Consider the following 23,482-nt stretch of genomic DNA (forward strand, 5'->3'; position numbering starts at 1 on the left):
GCGGTAAGGTTCGCATAAACAATATTTATGTAAATAAATAACCCATCAAATATACACACAGCTTACATTTTGAAAAGAAAGACTACCCAGAAAATTAATTCCTTTCTTTAATTTCGAAAGCACTTTTTTTACTGTTGGCACTTCATGTTCAACCTTATAAAAATTACCAATAGTTCTTCTAATCAAACACTTGTCAAAGTTGTCTACAACAATTCTACGCTTTTTGGCAGACCTGTTCTTCTTAATGAAAGTGTCCGACACTTGAACTGCAGCCGCCGCATGCTGTGTAGCTTGATTGACCAGATACGTGTAACATCCTTCTCTCGCTTCTTGTCAAAAAATTTAACAACATTCGAAATCACCTGTCGGCTCTCACTATGTACGGTTTTGCCCTTCATTTCGGTACAAACAACATACACAACAGACGCACTCGAACTCAATTGACCTTTCGTCCATGTAAGTTTGGCAACATTGAAAGGGTGTCAGAAGTCCAGCAGTCCTTGCTACCCCCCACCTCCCACCCGACCCAACCCTTGAAGAAACAAGTTCCGTTCCTCCTGTGTGCTTTCTCTGCGGACTCTGAAACACAACTGTGATGAAGAGAATCTTTCATGCTTTGCGCGGAGTGATACAATGGTTTCGCATCAACCTGTAGTGCGGTCCCAGCTGACGTCACTGTCAAGATAGCTTGCACTTTAGTATAAAAGTAAAGTTCCCCATGCATATAGCAGCACACCATGAAGGCACATTCAGGAGATATGGGGATAGAACCCAATATATTCTTCATCTCAGTCATTTTGAAGATAATGTGATCAGAACCAAACTTCGGCTGCCTCCCCCCCCCCCCCCCCAGGGATCCATTGATTTAAGGGTGGGTGAGTTCCAGAGAAGCTTTAATTATACAGGGACAAGACTGGAAAAATTCTCACCTTAGATCACCCACCCCAAGATTGAAACCCGGGTCTTCTGCATGGGCAGTCAGACAGCCTGTCTACTTCTTTCTTTACATTTGTAAAAAAGTAATCCTCCTAAGCAGTAGTATCCCCTTTTTCTCTCTATTTTCTCAATTTTCAAACACATCAATTTTCTCTATTTCTTCTGTATTCTCATTGGAACAAACACAAACATCCATGTCCGAACCAGGGACCCCTGGCATTGCAGCATGCTGTGCCAACCACTCTGCGATTAAGGTCAACTAAACCACCACAGCTATCAAGTATTAGTATAGAATTGCAATGCACAACACTGGGAACTGATCATAGATATATTAACTGTTACACCATCCAGCAAGAGCAGAATTTTTCAGAATATAGTATCTTAGATAATTTAATCATTTGTCCCGCACTGTGGTTGTGCGGTCATGCTTTGGACTCCAGCTATCAGACGCGTGCAGGTTTGAGTCTCCTTGGGGAAACGTAACAGCTTTTCTCCTGAGATTTTGGCCTGTGTATGAGACTGGTGAACACTCACCATCATGATTAAATTGGGGAGCTACAAATGAGTAGCGTAACCTGGTCATGAAAATCTACGACGACGACTAGGGGTTTGTCGTGCTGACCACACATCACCCCGTAACTGGCTTGATGATCTCCCACCTCAGAGTAGGATCAGGAGGGAGTGCGGCTGGCAGTCTGTAGGTAGGCCTGGGTGCTCAATGGCCTGTTGCAGCACGGGTTATGTATGTTTTTAGTTTAGTCATTTCAAGGTGTGAGACCTTCATTGTCAATTCTTCACTATGTTAACAGAAAATATTAAATAGTTTTTGATTCAGTGAACTAAAACAATACAAATTGAATCTTTCAATATATTACTATCAGGAAAAAATGTATTTCATTTTTAAAATATATATATTTATAAACATAACCTGAAAAAAACCAAAAACCGAATTTTGCCTGAGTTTTTTCTGGGTTTTATCTAAAAAAAAAAAAACGGCAAAATGCAAACTCTAGGATGCAGGAAAAGATGACAAAATGCAGGCAAAAAAAGGTAAAGTGCTCCCCGGTGCAAGCAGCATGCCATAAAGGCGTATAAGGGGTAACGCCCCACACTTTCTTGATCCGGTCGTGAGTGGGGATGATGTGATCAGCATCACGCCCCTGACCACCTTTACCCACCAGGGTTTCCCCCAGGTACCCATGTTATTCGACACTGGGTAATCACCAGGGCCGCTTCCATCCTTAGAAAAGTTCCCGGATTTGAACCGGCCAGGGATCGAACCCAGGACCTTTAGCATGGTAGTCAGACACGTTACCGACTGAGCCACTGCGGCCATCGCAGGCTGACAACCAAAAAAGTATATGTAGTCCCCCCTTTCAAAAATCCTGGACACGCCACTGTATACATTGCTTGATCCCACAAAAAAAGGGGGGGCATCAAATGGCAGGAAATTTCAATGGACTATGAATTCCAAACTAGAGTGATTATTCCAAATATAAAAATAAAAAATATGGGTTCTTATATATATATATATCTAACAATATCATGTAACAAATTTCATCCTAATCTGACATGGTGGGGTGGACACTCATGGACAATCTTATATGTAACCCTGCAGCACTGGTGGCACAATACAGAACTTACGTGAATCATAACTCGTAAGTAATAAGGTCCAATCTTGAACCTTAGTGCTCTCATGCTCATTTTCAATCCATGTACTAAAATTTCCTTCACCTACCTTTCTGTAGGCTCTGCCACTTCACTTTCCACTTGGTCAGGATTCTCTACACTATACTTCATGTCCTTATCTTCACTTAAAATTAATTCACCATTGTCACCATCTTCAGCTGGCATTTTTTCAACAAATTGTCTGTGATCACATGGATAAAATCCTTCACTTTTAGGAACATTTTGTCCACTACGAACTTCCGGAGTTTTGCCTTCAAAGTGTATCCAACTATCACCACTCACACTTTCCACTTTACAAACTGACATTTCTTTCATGTACTCACTAGATAGTTTGATGTCAAGAGAAGCAGCTTGTATGCACTGATTAGATGGTTTGATGTCAACAGAAGCATCCTCTATGCACTTGTTAGATGGTTTGATGTCAACAGAGATATCAACATCAGGAGGCTCCTCGAATGATTCTGTTTCAGTCTTGACACACGACTCATCCGGAAGCCACACATTCTCCAGAGATGTTTGTTCACAAAATAATGGATCAGCACGTTCTGTTCCAGACTCAATGCGCACTTCCACAGAAGAGAAACCCGTATCAGACATTGGAGCAGCCAAATTTTCTTGACTATCATGAGACCAGCACCACTTCTGAAATACAATCACAAGGAGGGTGCATTAAAATCACGATTTTTATTTAAAAATATTTAATCAGATTTTCTTTAAGTCACAGTTTATAATTAAAAAAAACACACACACACAAACTTCTACACATTTTATGCCTTTCATTTTCTAAAAAAAAAAAAAAAAATGGATGTGAGGTTTGATACACCCAGTGCATCATTTCTCAACCTATGGGGCGCTGCCCACTGGAGGGTCCCAAGAGGGCATTTGGTGAATTGCAAAGTAGGACTCGAAAAATTATTTAATGTCTTAAAAACCTTTGTTTTAACAATTTGAATTCAACCCGTGCTGCACATAGTCACATGCATGTTGACTTCAGGTGTCACTTGATATTTCCAACCACCTTTGTGTGTTTGTGTGTGTGTGTGTGTGTATGTGGTTATTGAGAAGTGTCAAGTGTCATCATTTCACATTGCTATCGAGACTGCTTGGATTACAAAACTAGCTGCATAAAACAATTGTTTTCAATTTCAGCATGTGTATTTAGTTAGATTTTAAACTACAGGGTGGTTCAATAAGTCACTTAACACTCTCAGTACAAGGCCACTGCAGCATGGAACGTGAAAATGGCGATGACCAATCGTTGCCTGGCCAAGGGGGGACCACATTGACGTCACCCAGGTGGTCGGCAGCCATCTTGATTTCAACTTCAGAAATTTAAATGGGAAGGGGTTCGTGCGACATCAAAATGGGCTAGAATTTCACCAGGAAAACAACTGTGAGATTTGTTTTCACCTAACTTTAATTGTTGCAGAGTTAACAATACCACAAAGTTATGGCTCAATAAGTCACTTAACACCCCCAGTACAAGGCCACTGCGGCATGGAACATGAAAATGGCGATGTCCAATCATTGCCTGGCCAAGGGGAAACCACATTGACGTCACCCGCATGGTCGGCAGCCATCTTGATGTCCGCCATCTTGAATCAACTTCAGAAATTTAAATGGGAAGGGGGTCGTGCGACATATCAAAATGGGCTAGAATTTCACCAGGAAAACAACTGAGACATTTGTTTTCACCTAAGACATTTGTTTTCACCTAACTTTAATTGTTGCAGAATTAACAATACCACAAAGTTATGGCTCAATAAGTCACTTAACACCTACAGTACAAGGCCACTGCACCATGGAACGTGAAAATGGTGACTTTTACAAAAGGAAACAACATTCAATTAAATATTTCATGGCCCATATATTAGGTTAGTCAAAAAGTAAATGCAATGTTTTTCTTTTCTTCCATAGGTTGGCTGTACAGCTTTCTGCGCTTGCAAGCCGATAGATAGTATCGTTGTCTTCGTCTGTGGCAGGTTACAGCGTATCACTTCAGTTCGCTCTGATGTGTTGCCAAATAAATGTCGGCTGCGCCACTGTCCATGTACACCACAGAAGAACAGTGTTCTGTAATCCGTTTTTTTGTGGTCTGAAGGTGTACCAGGAGCTGAAATCCATAGAAGACTTTCAGCACAATACGGTGACAATGTTTTACCACTGCGAAGTGTTTACCAGTGGATTGAAAAGTTCAAAAGCGGTTGAACAAGTGTGAAGGACGAGGAAAGAGCAGGTCATCCAGCCACACCCACTACTGATGACAACATTGAGCAAGTCCATGAGCTGGTTCTGAACAACCGACGAGTGACTGTTGATGAAGTGGCAAACCATATGCATGTTAGTCATGGTTCTGCATATGAAATTATTATCCATAACAGGCTCAACTTTCATAAAGTCTGCACAAGATGGGTCCCTAAAGAACTCACTGACGAGAACAAGCGAAATCATGTGAGAATCTGTCAGCAATTATTGGACAGACATGCCAACGAAGGTGAAGCCTTTTTGAAAGAAATCATCACTGGAGATGAAACATGGATCCATCACTTTGAACCTGAGAGCAAACGCCAGAGCATGGAATGGAAACACCCTGAATCTCCAGTGAAAAAAAAAGTCAAGCGTCAACACTCTGCAGGAAAAGTGATGCTCACACTTTTCTGGGACTCAGAAGGGGTAATTATGGAACATTATGTTGAAAAGGGGACAACAATAAACAGTGAACGATACAGTGATATGCTTTCGAACAATTTGAAGCCTGCAATTCGAAGCAAACTATGAGGTCGATTGTTGGAAGGCATTCTTTTGTTGCATGACAACATGCGTCCCCATACCGCCGCCAACACCGCTCAAACTCTTCAGAATCTGGGCTTTGAGGTGTTAGAGCATCGTGCATACAGTCCCGATCTCGTCCCATTGGATTACCATCTGTTCGGTCCACTTAAGGATGCTTTAAGAGGCCGTCGATTCGACACAGACCAACAGGTGAAGGAAGCGGTGCATACGTGGCTTGCTGCTCAACCGAAAACCTTTTTTTCTCAGGGTATCGGAAAGCTTGTGGAACGTTGGAACAAGTGTATTGAAGTGCAGGGGGACTATGTTGGAAAATGATATCACTGTAAGTTTTCTATTTTTGCTGTGAAAAATAAAAAAAAATGATTGCATTTACTTTTTGACTGACCTAATGGTATTAATATTATCCAGTTTCTCCTCAAGTACTTGACACAGTGCCACAAAGTAAAGATGCTTTTGAGTCATTGTACTTTGTAAATAGTTCTTGAGCCAATGCAATGAACAAACTAACAAGAAAAATATAGCATAAAAGCAAGCACACTAGTCTTTCTGCTTTTCTTAAATAGAAGAAGTGGGTATTTGCTACTAGGCTATAGCCAGTGACGTGCACTGAGGAGTAGCTAGTCTAGAAGAGATAGATCAATCAATCTCACAGAGATAGATCAATCAATCTCACAACTCTAATTATTATCAATTCACAATATTTATTGTCTTGTTGAAGCCCCAGTCCATATGCAACACTGTTTTTCACGTGCTTCTCGCGATCTGCAGACAAGGCTGCCCTAGCTGATTGTTCCTCCGCCTCACCAGTTCCAGGTAGAAACAGCCGACGGAAGGGAAAGGGAACATTCCAGCCTCTATCTCCCATGCCCCCCGCTGCAATGGCTTAAAGGTCATGGTTTCAAGTGCTCCAGTCTATCTCCTATAGGAACAGGTAGGGGATTGGTTTCCTTTTGATTTCATTGTAAATCCTCTAAATAACTCGGGGAAAAAAAAATCTGCAGTACTTATGTTCTCTGTATTTACACCACAACTTTTAAACATTGTACAATGCGTATGTATAATATGGAATGTAGTTTTATTATTTATGAAATGGGAACATATTATGTGCAGACAAAAATGTTATGCTTTCTTTCTTTTTTTTTTTCAAATATGGAAAATATAATAATTAAATAACTCTCTCTCTCTCTCTCTCTTTAGTAGTGTTTTACTTAAATGTACTACTCTCTTGGCTTCCAATTAAAACAATTGGGTAAGCTAAACAGTCAATAAATAAACATTCTTATTGTTGTTTGTTTGGTTTATTTTACTTCGCTTTCCGACACATTTGGTTATTGCAAAAATGAGGATGAGTGATATATGATGGAATTGATTTAGGGATCTCACAAAGAACAATCCATATTGTTCATATGTGTTGTACTCTGCAGTGAATAATGAACTAATGTGGAATGAAAAATTTATTCCAGAACTCAAAAAGCCAAATGAATATTATCGAAGAAACTACAAAAAGCTGTTTGTCCCCTTTTATATATTAACTTCTTGCCACCTCCCATCACTTCTTCTAACTGTATAGATTTAATCGCAATAAGTAGCTAATGTACTTATGGAAGTCATGAGGGCAATCATAAACAGAGATCTCTCGATTCCTCATTTCACAGTGACCTGCAGATGCGCTGGGAGGAAATTACTTTTTAATTTATTTTTAGCGTTGCTCTTCCATCACTTTACCTAACACTTTAAACTGTAGGTCCAGTCCCAATTAGGATTTCTGTGCATAATGTGGATTTAAAACACCAAATCAACCAACCATGGTAGAGTGGTTATCACAGTGTGCTATGAAACCAGGCGTTCCGGCTTTGAACCTCGACCTGGGCATGGGTGTTCTTTGCATGTGTCCCTACACCAATTTTATCGTATAATCTTCACGATTAACCAAATGTGACAAAAAAATCGATGCTAAGTAACAAAAATCAAATCATTGATTGATTGATTTGGTTAATTTTGTTTTGCTTTCCTGCTACTTTTGGCTAATCACGAAGATGATAAGATAAATTTGATGAAGGGACATACACAAAGAACACCCATGGCCAAGCTAGGATCTCTGGCATACTATAGTCCATTTTTTTCCACTACGAAGTGAATGTAAACAAAAGCACGTGTTCTAGACAAAGCCAGTGCAGCCCTATTGGTGGATTCTGGCAGTAGTCCCTCCGCAGACCTTTTGCACCTTGATAGATAGTTCATTCAATGCCGTCTTGAAACTACAGTAATACAGAATTGTATGCTGTTCAAAGCATTTACTAGCCTTATCCTTGCTTATGAATTCATAACCATTCTTTAGTAAAGCACCTACGGTGACATTGACTCATTCAAATTAACAAAATTCCCGCTACTTGTCCGTCACCCTGTGTTGTGCAGTGTTGCAAATTCACAATATTAAGTAAAGTCTATAATCTTGAAACACCGGACTAGACAGAATCAGAAAACATGATTAACATATACCACAAACACGCACACACTACTTTCAACTTCATGCATTTTATCTAGAATGGTAAAACCAACACACTGCAAAAGATTGTAGGGAAACCTTTGAGAAAGCCAAAGTGCTTGGTGCAAATACAACCAGTGATGCTTAAAATCGTACAGAATGTTACTTTAGCATTTATTAAATGATCCACCTACGCTTCCTTTCCTTTACTTCCCTCATAAAACATGCTCAGATTTCAGGAACCTGAATTCTCCCAGCTTGTCAAAGAAAAATGCCAGATGCATACACTGGCAACTGCTTCCAAGAAGGAATTTGTAGAGGGCAGGGACACAAGCTTTTGGCATAAGAGATGGGCAAACTGTGCCATTCAGTGTTGCTACCCAACCTTTATAGAAACATCGTTACAATTCGGGAATATTACAAAGCTGTTATCGTATCTAATTGCTATATAGCCAACTTTGCAACTACAAAATTTTATTAATGTTCCAACACGGGGTACGTAATAAGACCTTCACATTTCTTGTATCTAATTCATAAGGGAAAAAATAACATAGATGGAGACACTACTTTTCGTGGTCAAGAATCTTCTGAAACACTGTTACCCTCAAGCACACGGCTATTTATAGCTTTCCTCACCTCGACCCTGCAAAACCTGCCCTCCTCTCTATTGCCGTGTGGTGGTTTTCGAGATTTTGCGTAGTGTTTTTAGGTTGTAAGTATCATTGAATGTTGATGTGGATTCAACAGCAAGTGTTACAAAACATCTACATTTGAAACCTTGAACAAGTGGAGATACCAAAATTGTGGTGAATCCAGAGTATTGTGTTGATCGTTAACTTCTGAACAGGTGTCTTAAAAGCAAGAATTTATACGGTCTGCAAGGAAATTCAGCCGAACAAAAACACGGAGGGCACATTTTAGCCGATTTTGTACTTGCTGCCGTCAGCAGGAAAGTGGCTGTTTTTTTTTCATGGATGTGAGTTTGACTACGCTCGTTAAATTATTCCATGAATTATTTATTTTACTTCGCATTTCTGCCACTCTTGGCTAATCGCGAGGATGAGTATGAGTGATGATATGGTGAAATTGATGAAATAACACCCACAAAGAACATCCATGCCCAGGCCAAGATTCAAACTTGGGACTCCTGGCGTCGTAGCATGCAGTGATACCCACTCCACTACAATGGCCAGCTGTGTGAATTCATCTTATATTGTATATTACCACTGACAAGAACTGACATCGTTGGTAAGTGTTTACCTCTATTTTATTATATTTTTTCATCTCTCGTATTTACAACAGTGTTCATTTTAGAAACTAATATTTGCACATTTTTAAAAGTCACTCTAGTTTCGAAACGTTGTGGAAAATACTGACACTGAAGCTAACACGTGTGCTGGGAGGAAGGGGCAAGTGCTGGCGAATGGAAAGTGGGCACCGCGCGCATTAATACAAATTTCGGTAACTTATTGGCCACACCTACTTCGTTTTAAAGTTGGAAACAGTATAGTCAAATCAAATTGTTTTTGATCGTCGAAAGGAGGTGGGAGTTACGTGTACTGTTTTTAGAAGCCATTGCTCATTTTACAATCTTCTCTTGTCTTTGACTTGTTCTTTTTAGGAATACAAAGCGATAAAGGGGGGGGGGGAGTCTACGACCCACACCAACCTGCCCTTGGGCGACTCACTGATTGCTACCCCAAGTATCAACGTCACCACACGTCACTGGCTATAGCCTAAGGGTCGCTAGTCCAGGAAGTTTATAATTAACATGGTTGATGAGATCTAACAAACAAAGTAAGTTTTATAGGTAGATATTCGGTTTGTTTGTTTCAGGAAATCGCAACGTAATGTAAATTTTGTTTAAGTAGATATAAGAGTTTGCAAACAAAGTTACTACTCACATTTTTGGATTTCTTCTTGAAATAGTCAAAAAGTGTTCCAGTTTTTCTTTTTTCCATGCTCCTCTCAACTCGGAGCTCAACAACATCCAACCACCACAATTCACTGCTATGTACTGAATGAAGATGATCAATTTGTTTTCTCATTCCTTTCATTTGTCTCTTTCGAATGCAAACAATCGAAACCAAAACCTTCCAAATTTTGGCACCTCAGAAGTTCATAAGGTGACGTAAACGATACATCAACAGATGCCGACAATGAAAGTTAAAAGTAGCTTACATTCATGTGAAAAACCTACCTATTTTTCGATGGACTGACTTACTCAAGAACATGAGGACTACAGTATTCCCATGCTTCTTTCTCTATTCTTGTACCTAATCATAATATACAATGCTTATTCCTTTATTAACTGTGTATTTGGAAATAGAAATACTGAGAGTAAAACACCACATTCAGAACAGAATTCTGCATAATTTCAAACATAGTTCTAAAATAATTTATGAAATTTCCATCACATAAATAATATTTTGTTACAAAATTAAATTGTGTTGAGTTATACATTGGGCCCTTTACAGGGTGTACCAACAGAGAACTGGGGGGAGGCCCCCCGGTTTCGGTGTCCCTGGGTCCCACGAAGTGTAATATTCTTCAAGGTGGGTCCTCGATTGGAAAAGGTTGAGAACCACTGCTCTAGTGGATACAGAGGCAAAGAAAATTGGCTAATTTAACTGCAGAAACAAGAATATGGACTAGATGTAGCACCCCTTTTGTATGTCAATTGTGACATGCCTATGATAAAAGTTCCCTGTGCATATTGCACTGTGCCATTAAGCCACATTTAGGGGATGTGGGGGTAGGGCACCAGACATTCTCGATCTTTGACACTTTAAACATGATGTGATCAGCAACCATTCTCCAGCCACCTCTACTCCCAGGACCTATTTATTTGAGGCTGGGTGAATCCCAGAGGTGCTTTGTGTATGCACAAGACCAGAAAATTTCTTACCTCAGATCACCCAACCAAGGAATCAATCCTGGATCTCCCTTGTGGCAGTCAGATGTCCTATCTACTAGACTACGACAGCACCAAACATGCACTATGGTTTCTACAAAAACATGGATGGGCAGAGACGTGAATAGACAGGCAGAATACTTGAAATAATACAGAAGACAGTCAGCATGTTCCAATGGAGCAATCTAATATAACAGTGGTTAATAATTTTTTGGCTAATTTTGTCCATGCTGTATCCCATTATTTCATGGTGCTCCAAGTCAGAAAATGCAAAACAGTAATTGCCCTTACAGTGAAACTTAGAATAAATATTCCTCAGGGTGCAGTAGCTAAAGAGCTTAAAATGTTGGGAGAAAAAATAAGATCGAGGAACTTAAAAATGGGGTTCCACTGTGTGTTATCTGATTTTGTTGTGTAAAATATACAAATTAGTTATGGAAGATCTACTGGGACTGTTTATTAAAAAATAAAATGCAGTGTTTCCATCCGGAATATTGTAAAAAAACTAAATTTGTCCTACAAATTAGCCTTTCAATAAGCCAACCCATTATGAATGTGCGACTTACTCACAACAGCAATATAACACGTATTTTTTAAATATTTAAAAAAATATTCAAAAATTTTTTTTTAAAAAAAAATGGTAAAAATGAGTATGTTATTTACACAACAACATTTCGAGAATTTACTGTTCTCTTCTTCAAGTCCAAAACTTCGACTACGAAAAACTTTCCATAGCCACGTCAGGATATTTTAAAAACCAAGAATAAGGATGTGGGTTTGATATGGGTTAGACAGGAATTTAAAAACTATGCCTAAAACTGATGTTGCCTACATATTCTGTTACAAATTAAAAGTCCCTGAAGTTAAAAGACCATTTCCTTCTAAAACACATATTTTTACATTGAACAATTTAAAATATCTTGACATGGCTATGGAAAGTTTTTCGTAGTCAAAGTTTTGGACCTGAAGAAGAGAACAGTAGATTCTCGTAACGTTGTTGTGTAAATAACATACTCACAAAATAATTTTTATGTGTCTTTTGAATATTTTTTAAATATTTTAAAAATATGTGTTATATTAGCCTTTCATCCTCCTCATTGTACAAAGTTCCTGATAAACGCTCACGTTAGAAAACTGAAAAGTTGAATGTGGTGTTTTTATTACCCACTCTAGGTGTGGTCTTAATTATCATTATTTTATTATCAACAATGTATGGTAAAATATCATGAATTTAAATTTTTCTTTTAAGCATGGCAATATCTTGTTCTAGTTACATATATTCCATTCCTCATGTATTTTGAAAGAGTTTTACAATGAAGTCCACGCCACACACACATATGAAAATACAACAGAATAGAGTAGAATGAAATACAATTTTATTCACATGAACCCTGATCCTTACATATTCCTTTCACAGTGGTTCTTCAAGAAGTAAACACAATTTCATTATTAGTAACAGCACGTGCAAAAATAATACTTTCTATACCTTAGAAATACATCTATTACCACACCAAGAGCAAATAAGATTCGATGGTAAGGATGTCCAATCGACCCTTCTGAATAGAAATATGCATCATACATCGTTGGAAAGAGTAGGAACCAAGGATTCCAGAAATGTATGATTTAAGGTGAGGAAACAATTGGAAGTGTAAAAATTTCATAAAAATTGCCCCCTCCCCCTGACCTACGCCCCCTACCACTACCGCGGCCCAGCCTTTCTCTAAAGATATCCTTTAAAGGCATGTTAGAACCTGCGCAACAAAGAAATACAAATTAAAACAAGATTTAAAAAAAGTTCAATCCAAGTGAAAATTCGTATATATATCTACACTGAAAACTAAAGTTCGACCTGGCAATAAAGTGTGTTTAAAACTAACATGGATTAGGTTAAAGAAAACAATCTATGGTGAGTAATGTAGTAGTAAATTTTTTAATCTTTCATAGAAGTGTAACTGCAAATTGAGAAATGAATAGTGGCAAATCGTAGTGTGAAATACATACCATTAGCGAACATCTCTTTCTTTTACTTTCAAATGGTAAAACACAAGGGTCGACTGTGCAGTCTAGCCGATTAGACTATTTGTTAGTATTACAAAATATTCAAGTAAAAAAATTAACTTTACCTCAAATCCTGTCTCCCCTCTCTGCTTCTCTTCTGCAGATGACGGGTATTCATTGAGAAGGTTACCCGATTCAGAAGACATGTTACGGAAGTCATGTAAGATTCTCTGGCATGTCTATGCATGGATAGCACACAAACTTTGGCAAACTGTCATCCTCTGAAACCTAGAATGAAGAAAACTGAAGTCATAAGTAGGATAGGGTTGGGACATGGATATTTAGACACTGGGTAGTATTGGGTAAATACTGGATATTTATTAAAACTTTAGTCACCTACCAAGAGCCTCCATAGCTCAGCTCATAGAGCATCTGGCTATCACTAGGAAGACCTAGGCTCATTTCACGGCAGGAGATCTGCACAAGGAAATTTTCCAGTCATTCCATTTCTGCATGGCTCCGAAGATCACCCAGTCTCATATAAATGGGTACCTGGGGGCAATCCTGGAGGGTAAAGGCATCCAGGCAGGAAACTGATCGCCATCACAACTTTGGCCACAATCAAGAATATGTGGAGCTTTATACCTCCCCATCACCCCATGTGCATTTCTCTATTTTAGTTATGTACCTCAAAAGTAGATAATTATTACAAATTAAATGTTCCCATTTATATTTTGTACTGAGACAAAAATATAAACATTCCTCTTAGCAATTGCTACAGTTGAACATCTGCATTCCCTACCAAACTTGTAAAAATTTGTTGTACACTGTATTCTTAAATTATACAAAGCTTTGTATATTTCTATTCCTATTATATTTTGGTCATTCCCGTATTATATATTGCATGTCCTCACTTTCCTAGATACATTCACATCTCTTACTCAGTATGGCCACTACTAGACCATGATAAAATTCAAGTATAATTCCTGGTTTAAGGTGAACTTTCCAAAAATTCAAGGGTATACAAATTACCACCTCTCAACTCCCCAAACAAATATAAAGGGTCTGTGTCTGTGATTACAATGTATACACAAAATACTAATTCAATTAAATGGCATACATACACACACATCTATCTCTACTTATTTAATTTCAGGTGTGGAGTGGTTTACATTTGCCATTTCACTAGTTCATGCTCGAAATACATACATCTACAAACACAAGTCACAAATGTTAGGAATACATTAATGTACAAAAATAATTGTTAATTGTATAAGAATTTCAAATCCAAATTTTAATTGTTTGAAATTAATTTGTTGTACTTCCAGTGGTACTCTAAAATTTGGTACTGTGTGCTGTAGGTCAATATTTTAAATATTGTTAAAATGACACTTCATTAAATTGTAAGTGAGTGTGGCGTGCATCCAAGACTGATTGCAGGTTAATATACAATATTATACTCTTGAAAATAAAAAGATGAAGCATTTTCAAGCTCATAAAAGTTTCAAGCAATGAGGGAGCATTTTTCTTATGTGATCAAATTCATCAGTGACATAGTTGAGATGTTTAAAACTCTTGGACCAACAGAATGAAGACTGTATGATAGAACAGGGTGTAATGAACATTACATTGTGATTCTTTGTTATTTAGTTAAAATATAGTATTTGTGCGTTTTCAATTTGGCAAACATTTATGATGCCATAGATAACTAGTGTCAGATAGAAAATAAACTAACCTTGATGTGCCAGGACCTGGCAACATTTAAGAAACTAATAGATGTATCAACAAGCAAGGAATACCATAGAAACTAAAAAATATAGTGGAAAAAGATGTCTTGAAAAATTGCAATATGTGACTTAAAGTTCATTTAATTGCTGTTAAGTGTGAGTTTCCAAGAATAAACCTTGAATAAAAGTGAAACAGTGAGTTTTGTTTTCCTTGTAATTGATAAGAGTCTTGTGACAACGACATGTGGAGCGACAGGTAAATTCCTGAACTTAGTGAAAGGTACATATGTTTGAAGATTTTTCTGCAGCACCCAAGTCAGAATGTAAGCCTATCTAGCACTTGCTATGCTCAGTTAGTGTAGTTATGTTGCTTGCCTTATGTTAAAAAATAAATACATATATCAAATTCACAAACATTTTACATGTAAAAAGTACAGTAACTGTTCGATGTCTGCCGAACAGATTTCTTCATTTTTACAGAAGAAACTACTTACGCAAATCACTTTCTGTAGCATTGTTAAAGTTCGTGAAGGTGTTTTCTCTCATCGTGTAATCTGTTTGAGTGCAAATTATTATTATTATTATTCTTTTTTTTTCTTTTTTTTTTGAGAAATATCTCTCCAACATGCAATTGCCGTTCCTTTCATTTGCTTCCTCTACCTGAATCGGATGTTGCGTGCGTTTGATGATGTAACCCCGTCACTGTTTCCAACCATGCAGTGGTTTTGCAAGAAGATGACGTGTCCTTCCTGACATTCTTACGACCCCCAATTTTAACTATGATTTCCTAACGTAACCTAACCTTACCATGCATGGTGCTATCTGTGAACGTTTTTTGGAACTATCCGTGAATGGGTTGTGGGGCTACCCATGCAAGAAGATGACATTACTACGACCACAAATTTTAACTGTTTGCCTAACCTAACCTTACCGTGCATGGTTCATGGGGCTACCGGTGCACAGTAGCATGGGCAACATAGTAGGTATGTTAAAAATGACGAAATAAACGAGTGAGAAGTGTTCGTCAGAGATCGAAAAGGTACTAAAAGTACTAAATAAGCACATATCTGGAAGCGTCATTTCAGTGAAAATATTGGAACATTTCGCGGCACCCCTGTAAGGTATCCATGGTGGCCCACCCCACCGTGAAGCACACTTGGGGAACCACTGTGATAGAACATTTTTGAAAAGCTGCACAAATTCATTCTCATGTGTACCAACAGTGTTTCATATGCTATCCAATTTTTGTACATATATGTGCAGTCAATTTGCAACCAGGTGAGTAGTGAAACTTTTAGTTTGGTTTTGTTTACATGGTTAATACAGGTTCCATTTCTGAATCAGAGGTATCAAATGTACACTATATAATTACATGTAAAATTACACTAAATGTAGACAGGAATGGGATTTTTGGGAGTCATCCTAGCTATACCCCTGTTTTGGACGTAATACCGAATTTGTGAAATAGTAAGATGGAATGTAGTTTCTCTTTCCCCCTGCTGAACTTTCGTCAATTATTTGCAAATTGTTATAAGAGGCTCGAAGGAAGAATTGTGCTCAAAGACAGATCAAGAAGTGATCAGGTGTTTAAAGCATTTAGGGGCATTAATTATTCGGTACTAGTTAGATATAGCGAAAACACAATTAACTCGTTTATATTGAAATTAATTTCATTTGTACTTACCTCATATGCATAGCGAAACATTTTTCAACGTGGGATTACGTTTTTTTCATTGAAAAAAAAACACGTTATTTTTAACATTACAAGTATTTATTGGTCATTGCTAATTGGCAGTCAAATCTTGACTCACGTTGTCTATCGTCAGCTGATATTCAGTGTTACCAAACTTATGAACCGATAAATGCCGCACAACCTATTCACAAAAGGTTTTTAAGCAAAAATTCATCCACAAACCATTCACGGAAGGTTAGGTTAGGTTAGGCAAACATAGAAAATTAAATTGGAAAAAAAAAATGCTCACACGTCATCTTGTAAAACTACCGCGCGGTTGCTACACTGACAGGGGGTTACGTAATCGAACGCACAGAACATTTGTTTCACATAGACGACGGTAATGGTGGCACGAGCTATCGTGCAACAGAGATACATGAATGTGGAAAATTACATTATTTACCAGCCGAATAAGTTGCACGAATGGAAAAAACACTATTCCCAGCTTCCAAAAGTCCACAGGAACTCAATTCCGTAAGTACTTTTCCTTCTTTTCTCCTGTAAATTTGAAGAAATGCATTTTCGCTATATCTAACTGTTACCAATTATTCTACTGCTATGAGACCTAAAGGTGATCCACCTAATCTAACAATGAAAGGATTTCAGAATATTTTATTAATTCCAAGAGCCCTAAACCTGACCTGACTAACATAACAACAAAAACATTTAGGAGTGAAATAATACTCCTTCACATCTTACACACGTGAAAGAAGATGGTAGCAGAAGTCTGTAACTAAGACAATAGTAAATGAATAACTACTTGCAAACAATGAGATAGAAGTGCATGGGAGGGAAATATTGTTCTCCAGAAAACATGCAGGAAGTAGTCACGAAACCTCTGACGTATGATATGTGTTAACAGACATAATTAGAAATCAAACCACGCAAAATACCACAGCGGTCTAGTCGGTAAGGACCATCCCCCATGATGGGAGTGATTAGCACATCGTGCTACAATGCCAGGGGTCCCGGCTTTGAATCCAGGCTGGGCATGAATGTTTGTGAGTGTCCATTCATCAATTTCATAATATTATCACTCATCCTCTTCTTCGGAAATTAGCCAAAAATGGCACAAAAAGCAAAAAAGCAAAGCACTCACACTAGTCGGTAGGGCATTTGACATTACAAGTTGTCTATCGGCCGAACACCTCGCACTCATTTATTTCGTCACTTCTTACATTGGAACTTACCTATGGTGCATTGCGAAACATTCTTTTAGGTGTTCCTCTGCTTTTCTGATGAAAATAATGTCAATAATAGCCCCAATATTCTTCCTTGTTTCCCTTCTGCAATACACAATGTGGCCACGCAGCTTGACTTGCGTAGTGGATAACACACAATATAGCCCCGCAGCTTGATTTGTGTAGTGGATATGCAGTGTTTCCAACTTTACTAACCAAAAAATGCTTGACAGATAGCCCCAAAAACCATCCATGGGTAACCCCACAAACCATTCACGTTAACCCAACAAACCATTGACGTTAGCCACAAAAACCATCCACAGGTAGCTCCACGAACCATTCACACGAGGTTAGGTTAGGTTCCATTAGCACTCATTTCGGTAATGGTTCCGATTGTTTTATGATTTCTCCTAGCACAAAGACTAATTATCGTAGAATTTTGGAAATCATTGTCACACGAAATGTGAACCTTCCTTAACGTAATGAGCGCTGTTTGGAATCGAAAAAAGTTATTTATGTTGAAAAAAACAACTTTATAATTACCTTACACACTTCTCATGGACAAGATATTCTCCGTCGACAAGTGACAGTAAATAACGTAGAAGCGTGGGAATGAATGTAGAAGTAAATCGGAACCTTAGTAGAATGCATTTAGGGACTTTAATTTAATGCCAAGGGAACCAAACCTAACCTGCCTAACCTAACCACGATAACATATATTGAACAAAATATTAAGTGATCGCTAAAACTCATCAGTATGTGTTAACAGACATAAATCGAAAGCGAACCATGTAAAAATTGGGAACGAGTTTACAATACCAGACCACTCTCCAATTTCTATAAAATTTCGCCTACTCACTAATTGTGAACTCCTAATCACGAATCTGTATGTAATAATTGGTAGTCGAGTATGGAAATCGAGGAAAAAAAAAACGAAATAAACTATGTTTAACGTAACGTAACCCTACCATAAGAACAGTACCTACACGGAACACACCACTTTTCCCCCAAATGGGTCTCACTTATCGCACAACACATTAGCAACATTGTGTTCTGACGTCACAGGAGATAGCTTTTTCATGTTAGGCAAGGCATAATTCTCTTAGCCAAAATATTAATTTTTCTTTGTATTTATGCTAATGGAACCTAACCTAACCTTGTAGGCATTCCTCGTCTGACGTCAATATTCTAGGTTGTAAGATTGTTGTGCATAAAGGAAGACCATTAATGAATTGCGAAAGAAAGATGGTTCCGAATTGCTGTGTATGGACAATCACCGTGGTAAATTGCAAGGTTAATTTACAAGTTCTACACGTAAATGTACAATTTTAACAAGTGACCGCCAATTATGAACTACAGATACGTGATCAGGACACCGAAATTAGTAAGCAGGTGAAATTTTATAGACATGGGAGAGTGGTCTGGTATTGTAAATTCATGCCAAAAATTGCATTCGTAGCATGATGAAATCGCAATAAAACAAAAGGAACTTGGGCCCAATGGCAGGATATTATGTCATCAAGCGTGCGCAAAATCCGGTTCACCAGAAAGAAAATGGAAGCAATGCCAATTGTGCAACAGAGAGATATTTCTCTTTAAAAATACATGAATTCCTGGTAAAACAGATTCAACGATGAAAGAAAACATCTCCACGAACTTCGAAAATGATACAGAAACTCATTTCGGTAAGTACTTTCTTGTGTAAATATGAAGAAATCCGGGTACTATTATCGTATGAGGGAAACACCTATGAATCATATATTTCGGACTTGTTTACATTGCTAACGTGTTATTTTCGAATGTGGAACATTTCCTAAAGTGAAATAATGCATATCAAGGTCTATTTCTTAGATTTACGAGTACTTACTGCTACTTGTTGTTTCGAATCTGTAACACATTATGGCCGTGATAGCGTACTGGTTTAGGGGTTTTAGGTTTTAGCCTAAAAAAAAAAAACATTTTCCGTAAGGTTAGGTTAGGTTAGGCAAGCATAATTAACAAAAAAAAAAAATACTCGACACGTCATGTTCTAGTAAAAACACGGCGAGGCTGAAACACTGGCTACGGGGTTGCATCATCTTAACATTGCACTCTCGTGCAGAAAGCAAATGGCGGGAGCAGAAACTGCATGTCGGACAGAGATTTTTGCAGAAAACAACATGCATTCACATTAAAATGGATCAAATCTACATTCAGGAACTTCCACAACGCTAAAGAAAATGATTTCCGTAAGTACTTTCTGCTGTAAATTTGAAGGAATCAGTTTCCCTCATACGATAATGTTACTGAAATCCGTTTGGCCGATTGACAACTGTTACCCATTTGACTGCCAAGTGCGAGACCCGGGTTCAGTTTCCAGGGTGGGTGATCTAAGGTTGGGTTTTTCTAGCCTTGTCCCTGCATAAAGTGGTTCTGGGGTTCGCCCAACATTAAACCAATGGGTTCCTGGGGGGTAAAAATTTACTATCCTGCGAACACCTATAATTTCTTCGTTTCGTCAATTTTTGACATTCCTACTTACCTATCTGCTTTGCGGAACATTACTTAAGGTGTATTGACGTTTTTTTGATCAAAGTAATTGCAATTCTTCATTATTGTCGTTTGAATTTAGAGTCGAAATTTCCAACAGATTCTGGGCTTCGCCCCTGGGGTAATTGACCTACCACCCCCAACCGCTAACGTGGCCCCGCCTCTGCTCCGGCTCCCCGGCCTTTTCTATAGACTCCCTGTTAACCCTACGTACACCAAGGGGTTACGCGTAACACCACACACCAAGGGAGGGTTAAAAATGTCCACCACACAACCCCATAAAACTTAATATTCTTATCTATTTTGTAGTAACTATAAACTAAGACAACTGAAGGCTACGAGCAGAGCAGGTATTATGTATATCACTTTTTTTTATTTGTTATTCTTACAATATATTTTAACATTATGGAAATTTTATTCACATATTTCCCGAATATGTATATGTATATGTATATGAGCAAGGATGTAGTACTACAGACATAAATTATTTTTGTTGTTGGAAGCTACAGAGTAAGCATTATTGTCTTATATTACTTTCCAAAAGTCATTGTTGGTTACTCTGAATCAATAGTCTTGTGTTTGCAAGAGCGGCACTCGTTACTTTTTTTCACTATCCTTTCCATAAACAAAGGCTTCACATTTTCCACATACAATTGTTGTTTTTGCAAACTTGTTCAACTGTACATTTTTCGATCTGGCTTCTTTGCAACAAAGAACACATCTTCCTCTTCCTGGTTTTTTACATGCACATTATGGTAACACGTTACACCAAGGGTGGGTACTTTATGTCCACCGCGAAAACGTTTTTTTTTAAATTTTGGGTTATTTTCTAGAAATTAAAAGTATGGAATGACAGAAAATAAAATTTATATTATTTTTGACACAAAACCTGAGTTATGACATGATACTAAAGAAACATCGGTAAGACTGCAGAATATGGGCTGCTTAGGAAGAACGTGGTTCATAATTTTTTGCTAACGTTTTGTAGTTAGTAATTGGGAAAAGTAAGTTTTAACGTGCGGAACAAATTTTTTCTTTAAAAAAAAACACCAGAAAAACATGTCCAGGTTGGGCGATATTGAAATCGTAGCAACCAAGGAAAAGGCGTATTCCTGCACAAATCTAGTGGAAGCAAAAAATGCCTATGTTGTTACTGTACGGACGCGATAAGAAGCGGCGTGCAATCAGAACGCAGAACGGCAGAACGTGACCAAATTCTGTTTCCTCTTTGGTTGCCATGTGGCTGGGGGGTTTCTACGTTGCCACGTTCGCACAAACACACGGACAGGCTAGTCAGCTGTTGGCAAGCTCGGGCATTCTGACAAGCATGAAACATTTTATCTTCCTGCTCTACACAGCAACCGAAAACCTTCACTGAAAGAACCTTTGTTGTGTTTTTATTATGGTACATTGCAAGCATCAGCTACCTGCATCTTTTTACTTATGTTGTATCATATCACAATTACCAACAAAAGAAAATGCGTCTTGTGTTATGAACAATACTGTGGCAAATCGTTCTCCTTTGATTTCATGCCGCCTCTCTTTGCCTTCTTTGTCACGCCGCGATTGTTGAAGCTTCAGAACGTACAAATGAAATGTATTTCTTGGAAATTAGGGCAAATTACGTATAAACAAATTACGTTCAACTTCGTTTCGTTAACACGTTTTGAAATTATATTTTGAGGAACCTACAAAAATTCACCTCCAAAACAGAATTTTACAGAACTGAGTGAGTTACTGTATTACGGAGATGAATTTATCAAGAACAAATCAATTGTGTGTGAATTGATTGATTGAGTTGGTGTTTTAAAGTCCACTTTATGCACACTACGGCTAATCTGGAAGTGGGATCCGAACCATTATGTGCCTCGACAGGGTATCAAACCCAGGACTACTTGATTACAAGGCGACAAGACTTACCCTACCACTGTGCCATCGGGGAGGCACATGTGGGTGTGTGAAGTGAGATAATTTGGGAGTTATGAGAATACAGGCTCTGGCAATACAGAGTTCAATAAATTACAACGAAACGCTTGGCAATTGCTCGATTTCCTTAACATTAATGATACATTTGGTACATGTGTTATTAATGCTTTGAGCTACCTGTATGTAAAAACATAAAAAATGAATGAAAGAACAGAAGTAGTAGTTAAAGAATCAGTTGTTTTTGCTTACCGGCTACCATTGCAGTGACGCTATCCCAAGATCATCTTCATTGTTGGTTGGTAAAGAAACATCTTCATCTGAGCTACTACTGTCACTACTGTCTTCCCGCCCAAGTGAAATTACAAAATCCTCAATTTCCTGCTCTTGAACTCCCTCCTTTTCCCATGCTTCGGAAATAATCTTCCTTGTGTGTTCTATAGCCGAACGCCACCTATCTGCTGTCACATCCCCGATAGCCTGTTCTGTCAATTGCAAAATTTTATACGGTGTAAAAGGTGGCAAAGTGTTCCTTTGTGCTACCAGCCCTTTGACCTGTGCCCAAATAAGTTCGATTGCATTGTACATACAATGATAAGGCGGGAGACGGATCACCGTATGTCCCGCTTCTTCTGCAAGCTTGTCTATTCGATATATGGCGAACTGGGGTTTGTGTAACATAAGGAGCAGCAGTAGTTCAGCCTTCCTCATGTTTCTGTGCGCTCGCGAGAATCCTGAAGTAGGTCAATCCGGCAACAGCGCGTCGCTACCAGAGTGGGTGGTCCCACGCCGCTTGCTAGCGCGTCCCGACAATAGGTAGCTAGGTTTAGTTCTCTTAGCCTAAATAATAATTAGTAAAAGAAACGAAGAAAACTTACTCGATATGTCGCATATAGAGCTTATTTCCATGAAATAAGCGAAATGCCACCTTCAGCAATGTTTCTCAATGCAGAATACGTAAGTACGAATATTCAAATTAAATGAACTAGCAAATTTCAGCCGTTTGTCCGATACGAGAAATTTACCGTCATTTATTTATGCTAATGAAACCTAACCTAACAGGCCTAACCTAACCTTGTAGGCATTCCTCGAAGAAATAATGAAAGAAACTGTGCATAAACAATATGGACACGAATGAAAGGAGAAATGCATTGCTTTTAGTAGCAAGAAAAAAAATTCATTGTATTTATGCTATTGGAACCCAACCTAACAGGCCTAACCTAACCTTGTAAGCATTCCTCGTCTGAAATAATGAAAGAAACTGTGTGTCTGTGGGTGGAAACGAAGGATCTCACTTATCGCACAGCACTTGAGCACGTAAACAATATGGACGTGAACAAATGGAGAAATGCATTGCTTTTAGTAGCAAGAAAAACATTTTTTTACGCGTAATAATATAATAGTAATCGTAAAAGGAACACCGGAAAATAGAAGTAGAAGGTACGTACTTTCAGGGGATATAAATTTCGTTCGTCTATTTAGAAGAAAAAAGCAGCCCATGTTCTGCAGCGAGACCAAGGCATGTTAGAAATTGGCCGGAGTCACCTACCCCAAATGAGCCTCAAACTTTTAAAT

At 38.3% G+C, this 23,482-nt stretch overlaps 1 protein-coding gene across 1 annotated transcript in view; it reads right to left on the reverse strand.

The window, feature by feature from the left end:
- Nucleotides 1-23,146, reverse strand: part of LOC145999323 (uncharacterized) — a 134,470-nt gene extending 111,324 nt beyond the window's left edge. Inside the window, exons 1-3 of the mRNA XM_083136265.1 lie at nucleotides 23,133-23,146; nucleotides 12,941-13,103; nucleotides 2,675-3,267 (exon numbers count right to left, since the gene is read on the reverse strand). Of these exons, the coding sequence (XP_082992391.1) occupies nucleotides 2,675-3,267; nucleotides 12,941-13,021 (674 nt within the window). The 5' untranslated portion in view covers nucleotides 13,022-13,103; nucleotides 23,133-23,146. The remainder of the gene's footprint in view (nucleotides 1-2,674; nucleotides 3,268-12,940; nucleotides 13,104-23,132) is intronic.
- Nucleotides 23,147-23,482: the final 336 nt, after the last annotated feature.

This window comes from Lepisma saccharinum, chromosome 15 (genome assembly GCF_977018435.1).
Source record: "Lepisma saccharinum chromosome 15, izLepSacc3.1, whole genome shotgun sequence".
NCBI classification, from domain to species: Eukaryota; Metazoa; Arthropoda; class Insecta; order Zygentoma; family Lepismatidae; genus Lepisma; species Lepisma saccharinum.